Source organism: Siniperca chuatsi, linkage group LG10 (assembly GCF_020085105.1).
Source record: "Siniperca chuatsi isolate FFG_IHB_CAS linkage group LG10, ASM2008510v1, whole genome shotgun sequence".
Lineage (NCBI taxonomy): Eukaryota > Metazoa > Chordata > Actinopteri > Centrarchiformes > Sinipercidae > Siniperca > Siniperca chuatsi.
Window position 1 is genome coordinate 25,034,553 of NC_058051.1, and position 20,242 is coordinate 25,054,794.

Sequence of the window (20,242 nt, forward strand, 5' to 3'; positions counted from 1 at the left end):
TAATATTATTGCCATTACATTACTCTGTCTCTGACACCCACAGGAAGAAATCAAAGCCTCTGCAAGGAAATAATCCCTCCCCTTTATGGTCAACACCAGATATAATGAAGAATAAATTAGCTAAACTCTGAATGTTCCCTTTTAAATCATGTATACGAGGACATCTAGTGGTTTCTTTCTACCACGTTCAAGTGAAAGGACGAGAATTCTCCATAGAACAAAAGGGCTTTATTCCACAATATAAACTTGTAACATCTTCAGCTACCCTTAAGTCCTTCCCACAGTATCCTCTGCTGGGTTACATGCTGTGGTGGCAGTGTCCTGCTGCATCGCCACTCCACAGCTGTAATCCACCCACCTGTGTAGGTTTCTGTACATCACACCATCGCTAAAGCACCAACAACAACTCAGCGGAGATCAAGCCATTTAAGTCAATTCAGACAAAAATTATTGCTCAGATAAATAAACCTATTCTACAAAAAAAAGGGAATAATTATATTAAGATGCATGTACTAAACACTGGATTTCAAAAAAAAAAAAAAATGCAATAGTCATTTTTTGGGGGGGATAGTGGATGAAAACCATGACTTCTGTCCCCTTAGCTCTGGTTTAACATGCAAGGAGGTCCCAGAGAAGATAATATGAACCGTTGATTAACCCTCTTTACTGGGTGCATCATGTTGTAAGACTCCTTTGCGCTGATGTAATGGAATCCCATGCAGCACACTTCACATCCTGCGTTTTGTTTTGTTTTTTTCATTTAGACAACAACAAACAATTCATAAGAAGAAAGAAATATATATATAATATATATATATATATATATATATATGTAAAAATACAAAAAAATAACTAAACATTATAGTTCTGGACAAGTCAAAGAGGAGATAGCACCGTTGTTACAAAAGGGTCGGACAGACGGGACAGGGGGTGAGGGGGGTACGGGATCAGTGACACATCCAGACTGGTGGCTCGAATAAACAGACTGACGACAGGTAGACCTCTTCAGCTGTCCTTAAGAAAAATCTGTTACTTTCTCTTCATTTTCTCATGTGTCCATCGTTCAGTGTACACCTGACACAAATGTAGTCCTCCTTCTCTGCCATCTCGGCCGTAACACCGACGCAGACCTGGTGGAACCACTGGTTGCAGCTGCCGTCACACTGGACCCAATCCACCTGCAGGAAAACACACACACAAGTTGTTTTTACCAAGATGGAATATGATTTAACATTAAACCTGCAATAACAGATTTTTTTTGGCCACTTGGGGGCAGCAGAAACAAGCTGTGAACACAACATTGACATATCATTACCTTTTAAATTGATATGACAAACTTATTAACAAACAGTTGCTTATTTACACACCCAGCAGTTAAGGAGCAACATTATCATTCATTTGGAGACGTGTTTCTGGCCACCTGAAGAATGTAAGTTCAATATTGATCTTGTAGCTCTGGTTTTACTCTCCACCAACTCCTGAGGCTATGAGAGCAGTGAGTGTGAACCAAAACAGTGAAGATTTGGAGCCAGAAAATAAAAACAATGAGCTGACACACCCTGAAACGCTCTGTAAAGCTGAGGGGAACTGCAGAGTCGGGTACTAATTCTCTGTGGGTTCTTCAGTGTGAGCGACACCTTTCACATACATTGTTATTATAAAAATATTGATTATAGCCGCTTTAAATAATACAATCAGTGTGCTCCAGTTCTTTATTTGGATTAAGCCTTAAGCCACATATCAGCTTCAGATAAACCTTCTAATACATTTTTGATAAATTCATGCGTCACCATGTCCGACCAATCATCTATCTGCCTGCCTTTCTTGATCCTTGGATGCTGCTTTTAAAACATAATTGCGACCCTGACTTTCTACCCTTCAGATCTTGTGCAAACCACCACCTCCTCCATCACCAGCACCGTTTTCAGGATGTTCAGAGAAATTGAACTGAGGTGTCCCTTTTCTTGCTATCTTTTATGTTTGTGGCCAGCATTTAATGAAGACCCTTCACATTTATGGAGTCCAATCACAAAAGTCTTTCTCTGCTGCTGAACTCAAATCATTTTGTTATATGACACTTATTGTAAGTGGAAGGTAAACTGTATTTCAGAGGTTTTACAGACGTTTTTTTCTCACCTCATCTCCCTCTGGCAGCTGACACCTCTCTGCCGGACACACAGCCATTTCCTCATCAGAGTCATCAGACTGGGAGAAGTCAGAGCGCGGAGAGGACAAGGTCGAAGCTGGCCTGCGCTGCAGGTTCTTTTTATTAATCTTCTGTCTTTTGTGAGAGTGCTTTTTGTCCTTCCCCCTGCGCTCTGTGTCTAAACCTTCTCTCTCCAGATGCCGCTTTGCTTTCTTTTCTGAGCCAGCCATTGTTTCCCTCACACCACTGATGTCATCCTGAAAATAAAACAACACAAATTAAAACTGATAGTGAGGCAGTTTTGAGGAGCGCTATAATCAATTTATTTGGTTGTAAGAGTTGTACCTGGTCCAGAGGCAGATTTTTTCCCTGAGAGTTAAACTGCATGTGTGTGTCACAGTCTGTGGACTCGTCCTGTGGTGGCGACATGCATCTGTTTGTGTGCTGGCTGCTGGCTCTGTCCAATAAAACGTGGTAGAGGCTCTGGACCTCTGGCAGAGACACCTCGAGCAGAAGCCCTTCCACCATCTGCTCCTCCAGATCCCGACTCAAACCTGTCACACAGAAAAATACCCAGAACATAAACAATAAGAATCTTTAATAAACGATTAAACACCACTGATGTTTTCCAACTATGTACAGAAACAGGTTTCTTCATTTAGTCACCACTGCAGTTTAGAATAAGATGACACTGACCCTGCAGCGGGATGCATCTCTGCTCGGTGTAGAAGACAGTCTGAGCATGGCTTGTCCTATTCCACTCTGGAGTCAAACAAGGAGCCTGTAGCAAAAACATCAAATCCCAAACTTAACATTTGCATATAATACTTTTTTAACTGCTACAAAAAGTGGCACAAGGAGGTGAAGAGTGACCTGAGTGTTGTTGTGAGTGTCTTGGCTGCCTGATGCCCAGCGGGTTAAGGTGGGAGGAGTTCCTGGTCTCTCTTCCAGTTCTGGTAGGTTACAAGACTGTGAAATCTGCTGTGCTCGGTGCTGCCAGTCAACTGTCCTCTCAACCAGATAGTGCAGTGCATCCCCCTCCGGCAGGCGCACTCCTATGCGCCGCAGAGATGCTAGTAGAGAGAGGACTTTGTTCAAGGGGGGCTTTTTTGATCGCTGGCACTGCGGACAGAGCCACGGCTGTGTTTCGCAGGAGTCTGACGGGTCTCTGACACACACGCTGTGGAAGGCATCCCTGCAGAGTTCACACTGTAGCATCGCACCCATGGGCGCCATCTGACAGACACACACCTTCAGGTCCATGCAGTCTGCTGTGGGAAGGAGCTTTGACTCATTTGCTGCCCTGAGATTAGAGAAAGCCTCCATCTCCCTCACCCGCAGCTCCTCCAGAGTTGCCATCTGGTGAATAAAATACAGACCGAGTCAGAACCTCTCCTGATAGTGAGTCCATTAATCCCACAGTCCCTATTACATTTATCTTTGACAACTCTTAGAATAACTACACTTACTGCAGAGGTAGAATCCTTGGTCTCTGACAGCGCCTTTTCCACATCACTGAGTGTGTTGAGCCTTGGTGTTTTCTTTTTGTTACTTTTAAGCAATTCTTTGCCTTTCTTGGCCTTCCTCTTTGGAGAACCTACATTTCCAACTTCACATCTTGGACACAGGACCTGTGATGAACAAAATAACTGTCAGGCATTTGCACCAACAGGCCCAGAGGAGTGAAGACCAATGTCCACCAGCTCTTTTTTCTGCTCCACTATCTTTATTGACATTTAAAATGAGTAATCATAAAGAGAGTTTGGCCGTCTTCTTGTCTTCACAAAGCATCTGCTGCACATGTGTATTCAATATACTTGTAAAACATGAAAAATGTTGGTGTTAGAAATGTGGCAGCTGAGGAACAGATGCTCCGCTTCTGAAACATTTCCAGGGGATGCCATAAAGGAACTGTAACTATCAGATCCAGCGGACATAAAGAGTAAGTTATCTGAACCCTGGTGATCTCATGGGCTTATTATTAATTTTAAATAATTTATGGAATTTTACCTCCAGTAAGGTAAGGGTTGAGTCTCTTTGAAGGAAAGTTGTAGCCGCAGATTCTTTCCATTCTTGCACTTTTACCATTAAAGACTCCAGCCTGTCTAAAGGCTCCAGGTGGACTTGAATGGCTTGTCCTTGCAACACCATGTCAGAGAGGCTGTCCATCATCGGTACGCCACCACTGGCCTGAAAAAAAAGCATTATTTCAGTGTCACAATCACTCAAATCAACCCACACAGCGAATAATATCCATTGATATCCCCCCCCCCCCAGTCATGAAGTGTCAAGCGTGTCCTAACCTGAAGCTCCTCTGCTTCTTGAAGCCACTCTCGGGCTTTTCGGATGGTGTCTTTAAGGAGAAGACAGTTTGGGAGGTAAGCAGGGATGCTAGATGCCTTCTCAGCAGCAGCACTAAGAGTCTCTATGGAGTGTGGTGGTCTAGTGGGCAGACAAAACACACAAATGCTATACTGTAGGCAATACACTTGGGACACAATACCTGCATCACCTCCAAAGTATAACTCACTAATAAGAACTGTCATGGCATTTTATTCCGACATCTTCACAGGAAGCTTTTTGAAATTATATTTTTCCAACCAACACTTTCAAAATGTTCAAAATATCCTGCACACAGTTTTTATAGGATAATTTAAAGCCAACAGTGACTGTAAAAACCAAGATTCATTACATGGAATATAACTTAAGTCATGAGAAGTGTCAAACATCTTGGGCAAAACACTAGAAAATACAATTATAAACAGTATTTTTTTAATACTGTGAAACCCAAAATTCAAAGCTGCAGTAAACTAAGCATGGTGAAGGAACATAACACTTTTGAAAAATGTAGAAATTCAGAGCCCTGACTTGAAATTAGTTTTTCTGATAATGGAGAGAAAAGATGCACATTCCTGCCAGCCATGCCATTAAAGCCTTCGAAAAGCACTTGTGACAGTTAATACTGAACAGCACTGAGTACCAATGGAATGAGGGCAGAACTAAATATGATGCTCACTTTTTGTTGATCTTGTTGAATATTCTAGCGGCAGCATTTTGCACTAGCTGTAATTAAAATGAAGCAAAATCAGGAGCACTGACGTAATATTACATTATTCACTTACAATCAGTGCAAATACCAGGACAGAAAGTTACAGCTATGATACATAATACAGAAATAATTTGTTTTTGGATTAAAGACACTATTTTATAGAGCATGACAACCTATCACAATGTCTTCTTGTTGAAGTGTTGGATGTTTTTTCCTCCCTGTGGCTTAGACGCTAACATCATCATGGATCAGTCAGTGCTGCCCTCACCTGGCTTTAAGGAGACTGCTCGCCTTGTCCTCCCAGTGCTCAGACACAGTGAGCAGCTCCTGCAGGCGTGCCATGGCTTTCTCCACGGATGGATGAGGTGCCAGGCCAACTCCCTGGTCGATGAGCCTCCTCATGGTCTCCAGAGTCAGGGTGGCAGGCTGAGCACAAGCCTGCTGCACCCCCTCCAGCCAGCGTGCCTGTTCCAGCCTCACTCTCAGGCGCGGCAGCTCAGGCAGCTCCACGTCAAAGTCAAAGCTGACGTCTAACAGGCTCTGGATCTCAGCGACGCTGGGAACTTCATCTGCCAGGACCTTCTCACTGTGTTGCTGGAAGTCTTCAATGCGGTTCAAGAGCTCCTAAAGAAAGGCAATAATTCAAACATACTGGTAGTCAAAATTAATGGTTTTGCATACCTGATATCTGTGTTAATCAAAACCACATTCATTATATCCCAGAGCAAACTACGTAGTTGTCTAAAGTCGGGCAGATACAGCACGGATTAAACGATAGACTTGAAGAATTGTGGCCCTGTCTTAAAACAATAGTCGGTAGGTGCCGGTATGAACATTGATAAACAGGTTTTGTTTGTTGTAATCTTTCCTCCTGTTCATACATTAAAAAAAATGTAGTGTGAGTTAACACAACATACAAGATTAATAAAAACGCACAGTGTCTGCCCAGCTTTAATTTAAATTAATGTTATTTTTCTGTGGTAAAATCACAGGATGCATTTCTCCTCCTCAGCCTACCTTCAACATGGGGGCTTGAGGGAGACTGCAGGAGAGGTTATACAGCTGCCTCACAAATGAACTCAGCTCCTCCACAGTAAGCTGGCTGCATGATTTCCCACTACCACACCGATACCTAGGGGAGAGGGTCAATGAATTAAAGAAATTAACCCCATTAAAAAGGCACTAATACTATTACCTGACTTAAGGAAATGTGAAGACAGCTAATCTATAAACATAAATCGGATGTAGTAGAGTGTTTTAATTCTACCTGGTCTGCCTCTTGCCATTTAATAGCTGCTGTGCCACCGAGGAGCACTTCTCTGCATCTTGTGTGACCAGACGTAGCCGACGCAGCAGGTCGTTGTCGGGGAACAGCTTGGACTCTGATTCCGCAAGAAGGGAGCGAAACACTGGCAGGCCTGAGGAGAGAACACCTGGTTAATCACAGTCTGACACATAACGAAACATTCACAGTTTAAATAACCTAACACATTGCGTCTACTTGTTTTTCATCATTTTTGGACACAGTGATTGTGTTGTTTTGTAACATTTGTAAAAAGGACAATACCAGTGGTTTTGTACAATCAGCCCAGTAAATCATATGCTCTTATAATTTACATTACTGACAATCGTTTCCCAGTTCATGCAAGTGGCGCTGTAATTTTTAAATGCATTTTTCCTACCTTCCAGGGGCACATTGTTTTCAGTTCATTTTAGTACTATCAAAACCAACTCTTGAAACATGCTCAACATAGCTAATGCATCATTATGAAACACTAGTCTGCACTGTTTTTGTTCAACTTAAGTTTTGAGTTTTACTAGTGTTAAAATAGCAGAGTGATCTGTGGATCCTACTTGGTGGTGCATCCACGTGCTGACGACAGAGCTTCGCCATTCAGCTACAGACATGAATGTCATAAAAACTAGTACTGTATTGAATGGTGTATGAAAATTATTTTTGGAAAACCGTTTTAGCTACACGACAGCACATAAACGCACCATTCTTATACGTGAAACCCAGATATTATTAGATGATCAGGGCTGGAAGACCCACATAGTAGTTAGTAAACACAATGAAGTAACACTACAAAGAAGTAACTCTGCCAAGTAGTGATGCTTTCACAAGAAAATGTCCTCCGACTAGAAGACAATTACACTTTCTACAGAACAACGGTTGTACCGTATCAGTTTGAGCCAGAGTATACCGTGGGGGAAATGGTGCAGAGACGAGCCGAGTGAGACGGGGAAAGGGAAAGAAGAGGGGACACTGTTGCAGCATCATGGGATCAACCAGAACACCTGCCTTTGAAACCAACAGACAGCAAACTATGCAATCCACAACAAGTGTTTTTGGTGCCATGACATTTTGGAACAGCTGTTGGAGGATTTAATTAGTGTGAGTTATAAATTGAGTTTTGGTGGGAGAAGTATTGAATTTTAACGTGGGTGTATCACCTGAACATTTTATTTGAAAATTTTAACAATTTGGCAAAATTTTACAAAAGCTCAACTATGGCCGCGTGCTTTGGGAAATGACCAACGGAGGGTGTAAACAGATAGTATTTATGTGGCTTAAACTACTGGTATCGTCCTTTAATGCTTTGTTGTCTTATTTGCTCTTGCTGCTTACCTTTCTTCTTTTCCAGTTTAGCCTCTAGAGTCTCTGTCACAAGGGAGGCCCAATTATCATACAGTTCAGCTCGCTGCTTCACAGCAGACATCATGGGGAACAGTTCGTCCAGTGTGTATCTGTAACTGCAGGAGCAAACAGAACACTGAATTTATGGAGGTACACAGTAATAAGAAGACACACAAATCTACTTCAGGAGGAATTTTAAATATATTTTTAACAGACATACAATACATTTATACATCTCACAGATACCATGTGCTCTGATCTCTTGTGTACAAAGCCTGTTAACTGCTTGTGAATCAGCTCCAGAAGGACTTACTTCAGTGTATAGTTGGTAAAGGGGCAGGAGCAGAGGTCGTTGACATGGTGCAGACAAACCAGTACTCCTGGGCTACAGGGACAGGTGATGGCAGACAGGTAGCAGGTGGTCCTGCACTTGGCACACTGCCGCTCATCATCCTGGAGGTGATCGTATTGTGCCTCCTTGCAATGCAACACCCCCTGATGGTGTGAGACAACAACAATGTTGTTAAAAGCAAATCCAAGTCGAGTGCGAGACGGTGAGTTTGTTTGCTTGAGTGAACATGATATCTCTTTACTAAATTACTGTGTTTAACATGTAATTGTAAAGAAAACCTGGAACCATGCATTGCAAAGGTTACACAGTAAAAGTGACGCAGTATCATAGATTTTTACACACGGAGATGAAATTGAATTCTGCACATAGGTAGTTATGTGCACATCCTGTCTATATTTAGGCCAGTTGCAAAATAACAGAAGAAAAAACAGATTATCTGCACATGAATAATCTACACAATACACAGTATAATGGTGTATTGATATGATAATGAGTACTATCCTACCATTTTCTTCACTTTCTCTCTCAGTTTCTGCTCTTCTCGGATCATGGCGACCATGTCCTTGTGAACAGCTGATGCCAGGACCACATCGAGTGTGCCTGCTTTCAAGGCCATGTTGCACACCATCTCATCATGGGAGAACACATTGTACCGGTGTAGCATACGATAGTGGTCAACACACTGTCTGCCAAGAGGCATCTGGTGTTATAGAAAGGAAAGAAATGGGTTGTAAGGACAGTTAGTGTTGTGTTGAATCCACAAAAAAGACAACGTCATACGAGTGGCTAATGCATGAAATTCACCAAATTCAAATTCAATTCAAATTGCTCTGCAACAATTTTGATTATTGATTCTTCTTCACGCAAAAATGGCACAATTTCACTGGTTCCAGCTTCTCAAATTTGAATATTTTCTTGTTTTCTTAGTCTTCTGTGATAGTAAACTGAATATCTTTGGGTTCTGTTTGATCTGTTGGTCAGAAGAAACAAGACATTTGAAAAGTCAAATACCAAATTAATTGAAAAAATAATCTGTAGATTCACTGATAATGAAAATAATGGTTTCATTAAAAGTTGCAGCCCTCCATGAAATAAAATCTAAAACAAATGGTGCTTTTCTTCCCTCCAGTTTGTATTGAATGCCTTTGCAAAACATCATATGAAAACACTACTGGAGATAATCAAAATACAGATACATTTAAGAATAACAAAAGCTCACACCAGTACTTGTGTTGGTTGGCAACCACGTAGATTAGCTATCGTTTTTTGTGTAATACTGTTAATAACAAATAAAAATGACAAAATAATTAGAAATTAGTTCTGTCTTTTATTTTGATTACTTTTACAAACAAAAAGATTTGTTTGTAAAAGGAACAAACACAAATGAAGTGATACATACCCAGTCCACAGTGCAGAAGTTGACCGCTTCAGCGAAGTTGAAGCCCTGATTGAAGCCACTGTGGTAGGCTCTGGGAAACGTGATGACAAACTCACCAGCACACTGATTTGTTCTGTAAATCTGAACAGACAAAAGAAGGTGATTCATGTTCCTGGTAGAAAGATCAGCTGCTCACTCGTGAAACCATCACCTGTCCATCACCTGCAGATAATAGATAGATAATATAGTAGATAACAGAAGCTACATAAATACATACTGGGACTCCATGGGCCATCAGGGTGTTGGGGTTCATGATGGTGACCAGCTGGTGCAGCAGGTCAGGCTGAGACTCAAACAGCTCCGGGGCTAGTTTCCTCATCACCTCCTCCAGCTGTTCTGCAGCAAAACCAGGGGCTCCATACCAGGTTTTGGGTTCCCCCCTTGTAGTGAATAAGATAAACAGAAGATTAAGGTTGAAATTAAACAAAAATAAGTCAATAAGTCTAGACCTGATGTTTACCATCACAAGCTACCATAAATAATCTTTTTGCTCTCATCAAGAAAAGCTCTTAAGGTAGCAGAGCTTCAGTAACAGCACACTTTTTTTCTTAAGTACCAGTGCAGATAGTTGATGGAGTAGCTCCAGTGATCCTCAATGTGCCAGCAGAAGGAGGAGAAGCACATGCCAACATAAAGCCATGGCAGTGTCATGCCACAGATGTCAGCTGTCACATGAGTCAGTACAGAAGGGTTCATCATCGCCAGGTTGTTGAGGTTCCAGCCACACTTGAGGTATTTCTGCAAGACAGACGACAGAGTTTAATAACCAGAAACTCTAATAACCATATATAACCATCATATCACTTTATTTTACATTAAACTGAAGCTATCTGATATAGTCAGGTACGGCTACCACGCAGAGTTTCTGCAGTGTTCACCAAGTTAAATTTAAGACTTTTAAGACCTTTTTAATAGCACATAGAATACAATTTAATACCTGTTTCATGATCATACTGGCCAAAGTATGAAAGTATGATGGAAAATGAGTAGGGACGATACGGCCTAGGCATATTTATTATTATATCACTTGTTTTTAATACTTCCCAGCAGTATTTAACAAGAATTCCTAATGAAATTAAATTAATGCGATCTGGATAAACAGCATAAAATGGATGGATGGATTAACCAATTAAAAATAATTCATTCTTTTAAGTTCATTAAAGTTTTTGCTAAAATAGAAACTTGCCCATTATGAGACGATGAGCTTCCTAGCTACTGTAGCTAACAGTAGTGACAGTGTTTGCTACAGGTCTGATGGTGATGGTACTGTCACAACAATCCCACTTTTAGTTTATAGGTGTATTAAGTTCTCCTTACAGCTTGAATGACTAACATTATTGCGTACAACGACTTTTGTAAATTAAATTTAAGACTTTTTAATACCTTCTATGGCCATTTTATGAGGAAACTAAATTATCAAGACCTGCAGATACCTGGGCCTGCAGGTACTCCCACAGAAGTATCTCTAAAGCTTTAGGTGGCTTGTTTCACATGCATACCTCATCAGCTGGGGAAACCTTAAATTTCCCATTCGGAATGGGGAATCCGCTCCCAAACTCCTTTGAGGCAATATCTGCTCCATATTCAACAGTAACGTCCTCATCGATGGCTCCCACCAAACGCCAGAACTCTTTCTCCACCAGCTCTGTGGGTACCATCTGTAATGAATACATGAAAAAGCCATTCAAATTTAAAATACTCACAGCAAGCGAGACTGACAGATATATTCTGAAACCTTTTCTACTTACATGAACTGGCATGTTGAAGTAATCGGATTTGAACGCATCAGCCATTTGTCCAAATGCACGCAGGGAATAGTCTCTGTATGCTTGTTCAAAGCCAAATGCCTCGTGAGGTTTGTTGCATTCCTACGGGAGAGATTTTAAAAAAAAATCATTGAACAAATATGTTAAATGTATTTTGAAGCCATTCCTATATTCTCTTTTTTTAACGTTATAAATGTTTGTATCTTTTAGGAGCAGACAGACGTGTTGTTCTTGTTGTTTCGATAACTTGCTAATCAGACTTTGCAGCTTAGCCTCACCTGAGCCAGACATTTGGGGCACCTCCAGTCTCCTCTGGGGACGTCGTGCAGAGGAGGGATCAGGCAGAAGGTGTGGTAGCTGTCGTCACAGCCATCACACAGCAACAGGCGGTCTTCTTCTCCCCCACTGCCACACACCAGACACACAACCAGATCCACCTGGAGAACAAAAGGAGGAGTTTGTAATGAATCTGTTTCAGAGCCATGACTACTGACTAAAGTAGCTTCAAAACAGGCTTGACAAGTAACACAAACTATCTCAATCAACTCACACCAAATGTATTACATATATTAAGAGTTTCAAAGTGCAAGTGAAACATATTCTTGGAAGTGTTGTCTAATGTAAGGCTCCATCTACACTTGTTATTCAAGTGTCTTGTATCTAGATGAGATTTAAGACACTTTCATTTACATTTACACATATGCGTCTCTGTTGGCCAGATCACCTTGTATTTGAACGTATTTGTAGAAATCCCTGGAGCCATTTTTCCTTGTTGCTTTAATGAGACAGAGAACAAACAGCTAATTTCAGTGTAATTTTTGTATAACTTTAGTTAGGGTTATGACAAGGACAGAGGAGACAGACCATGGATGTATTAAGAAAATCACACAGCAAATTACTATTTCCACAGACTGCTTACTGACATAGTTACACCACGGGAGGAGTAAAGATTACATATGCGTCTTGGAGAGACAGATGCATTTACACCATCTCAACATCTGGCTAGAATCAGATTTCAGTCCATATTGAATGCTTTTTGGATGCATTTACACTTAGATTTTCTGAGATGGGATAGCAATTCAATCTGCGCAAGACACAATAAGTGACTAATTGTAAATGGAGTCTAAATTTCCAATATTGTTAGGCATAACGTTTCTTCAGTTACCTAATAGCTGAAACCTGTATCAAAAACATTTTCCTCTTATTTCTTCCACTTTTTACATTCCTCCTGTAAATATTTATTTCGTTATTTTATCTTTTATGCAATTACATGTACCTGTTAATGTCAAGTTAATCTTGTTATGCTAGCAGAAGCTAATGTGGGTCCTATAAACAAACTTTATTTTGGACAAAGAAAAGATATGAGCTTGGACTTCTCATGATGAATTAAACTGACAAGCCTATTAACTTTTTATCAAGAAATTTGATATCTCATGCAGGTACATCTCATCTAAAGAGGAGATAAAAGACATTTCTACTTACTGGACTCGGAGGAACAGGAGGGATGAATTTCTTGTATCGTGACTTGGATTTGTCAGCTTCAATTATTGGTTCCTTACTTTCAACTGGTTCCTGTTTCACTGGAATGGGACTCTCTTTTTCTGCAAGACAACAGAAAACAACAAACACCATGACCAAGCGTAGCACTTTAATGCATGTTTTAATAAGAACTTCTACAGTAAATACACTTGACTTTAACCCCCTCCTATTTAGCATATATAAGCAGAATATAAACATTTAATAAATGGTTTATAACACACTATAATGTAGTTGTATGTGGCTATAAGAACAGTTTTAAGTTTATTAATGTGCAGTATTTGTCAACAATTATATCTTCTTCTATGAAGTAATATTTTATATTATTGCAACTGCATTTTATTATATTGACATTCATTATCTATTTATACACCAGCCTCCACTTATGGGTGCCCACAGGAGTTATAGTTGTTAAAAAATACATTAATGAACACTTATATCTGCTTATAACTACATTATAGTTCATTATAGACCATTTATGAAATGTTTATATACTGCTAATAAATGCTAAATAGGGAAAGTAAAGTGTTACCGTAAATACTGTAAATGTCCATTGTGTAACTATTTTTTGACTCTGGGATGTGGAGCCTGACCTGGTTCTTGCTTGGCAACCAAAGAACCCATCCTCCGCCTCAGGTTCGGCTTGCTCTCGCCGGGCTCACCTGATTCAGTCTTCACACAGATTGCCTACAGAAAAAATGAGACGTGATACTGCGGGCAACTTAAAACTACTAAAATTGTGATATGGGTGTGGAAATGTGTGGAGAATGGAAAGTTTTTTTCCAGTGTTTGTGAAGCTCTTCAACAACACCCACCTCACACTTCATGCGCTTGGCTCTGCGAGCACTGGGGCAAGCGTCTGGCATCTGGGCAGGCTGCCTCTGAGCTTGGTCCTGCAGCTTGTGCTCCTTGTTGTCCTTGCTCTCCATGCTTCCTGGACTCTCCACTGGCTGGACTGGCTTCTGAACACACTGAAGGAAACAGCATGCCAGTTAAAACCACAGCTCACTGGCTATCAAAAGCATTTGTGGTAACTGGAAATACTTGTATGCTCAAATGCAGCGATCAGTAAGCTATGAATGGAATATTAGATACAGCTTTTAATATGAATACGCAAACATAGACAGGATAGATTTAAGTGTCAAAAACAGGAAGATTGAGTGTACCAAAGCCTATATTTGAAATGGATCTCCTTATGTGAATATTAGTTCTGTTTACCAGTGGTAGTAAAATAAATATAGGACAATATGTTACAATAACTAGGAAGTATCAGCAGCTACCAAACATGGTTGAAAGACAGGGACATATCCTATCAAAGACAATAGGTGGTATTAGCATAATTTAAACAGCCAGAGGACAAAAGAGGCCATAAGAAGGATGTAGTTAGTTGCACTTTGTCACCCCCAAGAGGGAACACAAAAACTAAGGAGGAACATGGCAAATCAGAAGACAAAAGACAGATCTGAGCTGAGGAAAGGGTGCACAGGTAATGAATATCAGACTTTCAGGAGTTGCCTGTGAGTTGGCAGTTTAATTAATTATAGTAGCAATTGAGAAGGACAGGAGAGAAAATCTACAACAATATTTTAACTGTAAGTAATTGCTTACTGCTGCCTATCACAGAAACAAAAAAATTATATTTTATATCTGTCCCAAGATACATGTTAAGTGTAGGTTGACTTGTAGAGTTGAGGATCACTTGTTTGAGGTGATCCTTTTGCTGTAAAACCAGCTGATGGCTGTTCTAAGAAGGGTTAAATTCACAATACTATGTCTGCAAATATTACAACAATAAGCTGAAAACACAGTATACCGCCCAGCCATAGATACACATGCATGTTGTTCTTTGTGAGGCCAAGTGGCATGTAACCATGACACAAACATACCTTTTCAAGTTCAGGATCAGCCTCCAAACGCATCAGTTTGGAAGCTGGCTCTGGTGCCTGAGGCAAGAGAGAGCTTGGGTAATTAAACAATTTAGAGTGACCTGTCCAACAGGTCACACAGTACCAATCCAATGACCTTGGATAAGCTCTCTTGCGACATGTTATGGAATATTAGTGTTCAAAAGCTATTCATTTACATGACCAGACACCAGATGATAAATTCACTCTCAGTATATTAGTCAGGCAGCAGAGTTAACACCCCCCCCTGTAAAAATACTGTAAAGAAAATAAAAAAATAAAATAAACTTTCATCTTTAAATAAAATACAACATAAAACAGATATAAGTTGTAGCCCAGCACACAACATGCGTGTCCTAATAATGCATTTTTTTCCATGTATCTTTGTGATCTTAATGTAATCAATATTCTCTTCAAATCTTTGCTAGGACTAATTACTTCTTGTTAAGAGTGAAACACAAATATTTTAGCATATAAATGTGTAATTAAAATTTGACTGCAACATTAAATACTTGGTGGTAATAAAAGGTATGGATAAGCATTATTAGGTTTTTTGTTTGTTTTTTTACAGATGAGCCAAACACTGTTTTATGTATGACAGTGTCTCTTTGTGTGTATCTTCAGGAACAAGATACACTGCCATAATGATGCATGTGTCCAACTCACCAGCAGGTTTGCTCCACTCTGAAACAGGTTGTAGGGATAGAGTATTTTCTCATAATGCCCTCGCAGGTGTGAGCCGACAGCTTTGCCAGGGGCGAAGCCCATTTGTAGTGCAATCTTGGTCCATCGCCTGTCCCGACAGACAATGTCAAATCCACCTTCGTCTGCTACCAGCTGAAACGACAGTGAGCTAATGGTGTGAGTTGTTTAATTGCATTTTAAAATATATATTATATATAAATAAATAAATAGATAGTGTGCAGTCATGTCAATTATCAACCTTATTTAGCTTATATAGATCCAAAATCTTCCTCTCCACATGAGGAATCTTCAGAGCACATCCCTGCAAATCCCAAAATTTGGCAATCTGGTCCAAGAAGTTGAGCTTGACTCTGGTTTGTGCCTGGGAAAAAAAATATATAAAAAATGACAACAGTCAGCTACAAGTAAATTAAGTTGGGGAACACTGGGGAAAATAAATAATCTGAACAGGTTGATATGTATCCAAGGGGTAGCATTTCCTATTGTTTAAAATAAATAAATAAATGTACCTTCAGTTAAATTTTTAAAAGCTTGGATTAAGCAACAACTATGCATTGTAATTTACAGTCTAAATTTGCAATTTATCCTTTGTTACATAACAATATCACAAGGCATTAATAACGTTACTGTTCTTTGTTATTATCAGTGCAGCCAGCACAGGCCTAGAAATTATATTAATGAGGTAAAAAGATGGCAATTTAATGTACTGAGACACAAACGCAGATATAGTAAAATAATCACTGGTGTAATTTGACTAACAAAACTCACCTCCAGTTCATTGAGCCTCTGGATACGAGGAACAAAGTGAAGTCTGTCAACATCACAAGCAAACGGAGGCTGCCAACCCTAAACAGCAACAAAAATACACACGATTGCACACGAAGGTCATTATAACATGTAGCCTGGATTTTTTATGTAGGTGGCAGTTTTTATAATTTTCATTCTTGCATTGATAAGTCATATTACTGAGTCTATTTGTTTTGCCCTTCAAGATGGTCCCCTTTGTGACAATTATGTTTCAAAGCATGGACCCAATTTTTTTGAAATTTTCATATTCTTTACCCATGGTGACTTAAGTAAACTGAAATTACGCAGATAAAAGAGAAATATGGCTACACGGTTGCAGGTTTTTAAAGTGATTTTAAAATCAAGTTTAGCAGAAAAGCAAGGCCTGCTGATACTGAAAGAACACAGTGATCCTTTTCAGTTTATAACTCACAACACCAATCAATATCTGTGTCAATACTACACACAGCCTAGCATGTACAATGGCAATAACATCATAACAAGCAAAGACCCAAGTTCTTGTTTTAAGTCAGTAGCCAACATCCCCCACTGGCACACAAAATGGCCAGATGGAAGACTCACTCACCAGCCCAGCTTACCACAAAGCCAACATGGAGGACAACACCCTACAACACAGGCTCAAACAAGAACAGTGGCTCACCTTCAACAAACTTAAATTATAATAACATGCTACACAAGTGTAACGTTGTGTACTATGGCGGGTTAAACCACAACTTCAAAAGTCACAACTTGTAATTTAACAATGATAGTGGTCTTTGTGATTAAATAACCCAGTTTACTTCTTGTGCCATTCATGGGGCAATTTCTCTGACCCCATAAAGGGAACATTAATTTACCCTGACCCATGAAATAAATGCACACTTCTTCAGATATTCATTAGAAACTGCCAATTGGCCGAGAAGTGATAGATCACACAGACTCAAGTACACTTGGTGACCCAACTGCATCATGATGCTCGTCAACAAATACTCCACAATTAAACGTCAACTGCAGGACTGTGAGGACATTTAAGGACTAAAACGAAAGATAAGTGTTAACATAAATGTCTATCTTGTGATCTTATCACCTTCTTCTACGCAGGCGAATGGCTTCCGCATAGCCATCTATGTCAAAGCCGTGTGCTAAATTATGACAGGTTGGTTGGTGAGCTGCTAGCTAGCGTTAGCCTACTAGCTAAGTGGCTCAATGACCGGACCACCGAGGCTTTGTTGACACACGGTGTCAACCACGACTATAATTCACTTTTAACACATTGGCACATCTATATTGCTGCTAACTAGCTCAAAGTTGACCAAAACACAGCGCGGTTACGACGTGTGTGATTATAAATGAGAGCTAGCTAGCTGTGGCAGCACAAAGAATGAACATAGCCGTATATCCGCCATGTTGAACAGTCCCTTTAAATCGCGAGCGCTTGGTCCATCTACAGCGGTCTTAACCGTGGACTAATCTAGCATCCGTGTCGGTGTAACGTTTTACCGTCTTTTTTCACACTCACCGGAGGCGGGCGGACTTTGCAAATGCCCGTTTTTTCGGCGATGGGACGGATCTTATTGATGAAGGCAAAGGGATCTCTAAATTCTTCCCAGCTGGGCTCGAAGACCGGGCACTCCGGAGGAGGCTTGAACTCGTCCGGCCGCGGCAGGCTCATCGTTAACGGACCGACCCGGTGGTAACTCGGACGGGACAGGTCAAAAGTATCGCCGTGGTACGGTTTTTCCTGGAGTGTAAAATCCCGTTTGTTCACCGTCAGACTCGGTGGCAGTCAGTCGTCATCAACACGAGAGGAGGCAGCTTACACACACAAACATACACTCGCATACACTCTCTCACACACACACACACACACACACACACACACACACACACACACACACACACACACACACACACACACACACACACACACATCCATGCACAGTGAGGAGAATGTTCCAAGGCAGTGAGCACGTCCGCTCAAAAAACTAGACACCACACAGTTCTTATTAATGCCTGTGGGATTTCTCAGTTTCCACAATATTTTTGGTGTTAAATCGACTTCTTATTAAGTAGTTAGAGCTAAATATAGTCTCCATTTTTTGTGGGTGTTGTGCTGGAATAATTCTTTTGTTAATAGTTGTTTTTATTACACCCCGTTTTATATAAAGACATCATATTGTTACATTTAAATTTCTAATCTCATAGCCTTAAACTTTAGTAACTACACAATATAGACCTGGATTTAGCCTGATATACTGTTGTATTGATGAGAGATTGGCCTTCCCTTGGCTCTGAAACTGATAAATTAATAAATATAATTAGACCTACGGCTGCTATATTAGAAAGTCTAAATTGGGCTTGAACGGTGATGGATATTCCGACGCTAAACCACACAATTCAAAGACGTGTTTAATAAATACACATTTGAAGTAGGAGCGAGGATAGGCGATTATGATTTCTGCTCCACAGGCTGCAGCTTAAAATCTAGGTAAGACATCATCAAGTGTAGCGATTCTTGACATTTTCCACTCTCATTACTGCACAGCAATATATTGCATGTCATTCTGAATAATATCACAAATAATTTCTCGCGTCGTGTTATTAAGAAATAGTAATCTGTGAAACAATTCTCTTTGTAGACTGTCTTATGTTTACACTTGCGCGGATGAATATGTTCAGGTGACATCTTCACGGATACCGGGACGTTGTTTAAATAGCCGGTCGGTGCAGTTTGGATGTTTCCTAAAAACGTTTTCACTTCACCTCAAGTAACTACCACAGTTTTAGAAAGAAACTTAAATTGTGGCTTATGGGAAACTTGGAAGTGTAAGCGCGCGTGTATGTATATATATATATATATATATATATATATGTGTATATGTGTGTGTGTATATGTGTGTGTGTATATGTGTGTGTGTATATGTGTGTGTGTATATATGTGTGTGTATATATGTGTGTGTGTATATATGTGTGTGTGTGTATATATATATATATGTGTGTGTATATATGTATATGTATGTACATATATGTGTATGTGTGTATATATATGTATGTATATATCATATATGTATGTATATATCATATATGTATATGTGTATATATGTGTGTGTGTATGTATGTATGTATGTATATATGTGTATATGTGTGTATATATGTATGTATATGTATATGTATGTGTATGTATATGTATGTATATATCATATATGTATATGTGTGTGTGTGTGTGTGTGTGTGTGTGTGTGTATGTATATATATATGTATGTATACAGTGTCTCCCACCCACTCCATGACATGCTGGTCAAGCAAAGGAGCACCTTCAGCAGAAGACTCATCCCCCCAAAAAGCACCACAGAGCGCCACAGGAAGTCATTCCTGCCTGTGGCCATCAAACTCTTTAACTCCTCCCAAACTGGACATTGATCATTACATCTCTGCCATAATTGAATAATTGTGCAATATTCTGTGTACTACTCCAGTGCAATATTAGTTTTCCCATGTTAGTTTTTCTTATTTATTGTTATTGATATTATATATCTCTATTACTCTCGACAGTACATGCACCTCTGCTTATTACTTATTTTATTACATTGTATTATTATACTGTATTATCATCATCAACCGGTAAACCCACTTGGTACTTCACACTTAGTTTATCTTATACTTATACCCACCTGATACTTATACTTATTTTCTGACCTGTTTTTATAGTGTTTTATAGTGTATCATATTGTTTGCTAGTACTTTCTCCTGTGTGCACTGACGTAAAGGCAAGCTACTTTAACAAAGAGTTTCCCTACGGGGATCAATAAAGTATTTCTGATTCTGATTCTAATATATATATGTGTGTATATATGAATGCATGAATATTTATATATATGTATGTATGTGTATACACATATACATATATATCCTGATGTTTTTA

At 39.8% G+C, this 20,242-nt stretch overlaps 1 protein-coding gene across 3 annotated transcripts; it reads right to left on the bottom strand.

Moving 5' to 3' along the window:
* Window positions 1–206: 206 nt before the first annotated feature.
* On the bottom strand, window positions 207–19,092 carry kdm5bb (lysine (K)-specific demethylase 5Bb). 3 transcript variants are annotated; one of them, XM_044211099.1, is made up of 29 exons: window positions 17,840–19,092; window positions 16,303–16,380; window positions 15,773–15,895; window positions 15,496–15,666; window positions 14,812–14,868; window positions 13,741–13,896; window positions 13,519–13,612; window positions 12,872–12,990; window positions 12,114–12,164; window positions 11,668–11,826; window positions 11,372–11,491; window positions 11,123–11,281; window positions 10,180–10,361; window positions 9,841–10,003; window positions 9,585–9,704; window positions 8,691–8,885; window positions 8,147–8,328; window positions 7,825–7,949; window positions 6,463–6,613; window positions 6,213–6,327; window positions 5,464–5,819; window positions 4,450–4,588; window positions 4,157–4,336; window positions 3,616–3,777; window positions 3,020–3,505; window positions 2,843–2,927; window positions 2,492–2,700; window positions 2,137–2,403; window positions 207–1,178 (listed from the first exon to the last, which is right to left on the bottom strand). In XM_044211099.1, exons 1-29 carry the CDS (start codon window positions 17,990–17,992, stop codon window positions 1,041–1,043), a joined length of 4,695 nt encoding a protein of 1,564 aa, XP_044067034.1. In that variant the 5' UTR covers window positions 17,993–19,092; the 3' UTR covers window positions 207–1,040. The 3 variants fall into 3 exon arrangements, with proteins under 3 accessions (XP_044067034.1, XP_044067036.1, XP_044067035.1); XM_044211101.1 differs by lacking the exon at window positions 14,812–14,868 and having other exon boundaries at window positions 17,840–19,089; XM_044211100.1 differs by lacking the exon at window positions 12,114–12,164 and having other exon boundaries at window positions 17,840–19,089.
* Between the last annotated feature and the right edge of the window lie 1,150 nt (window positions 19,093–20,242).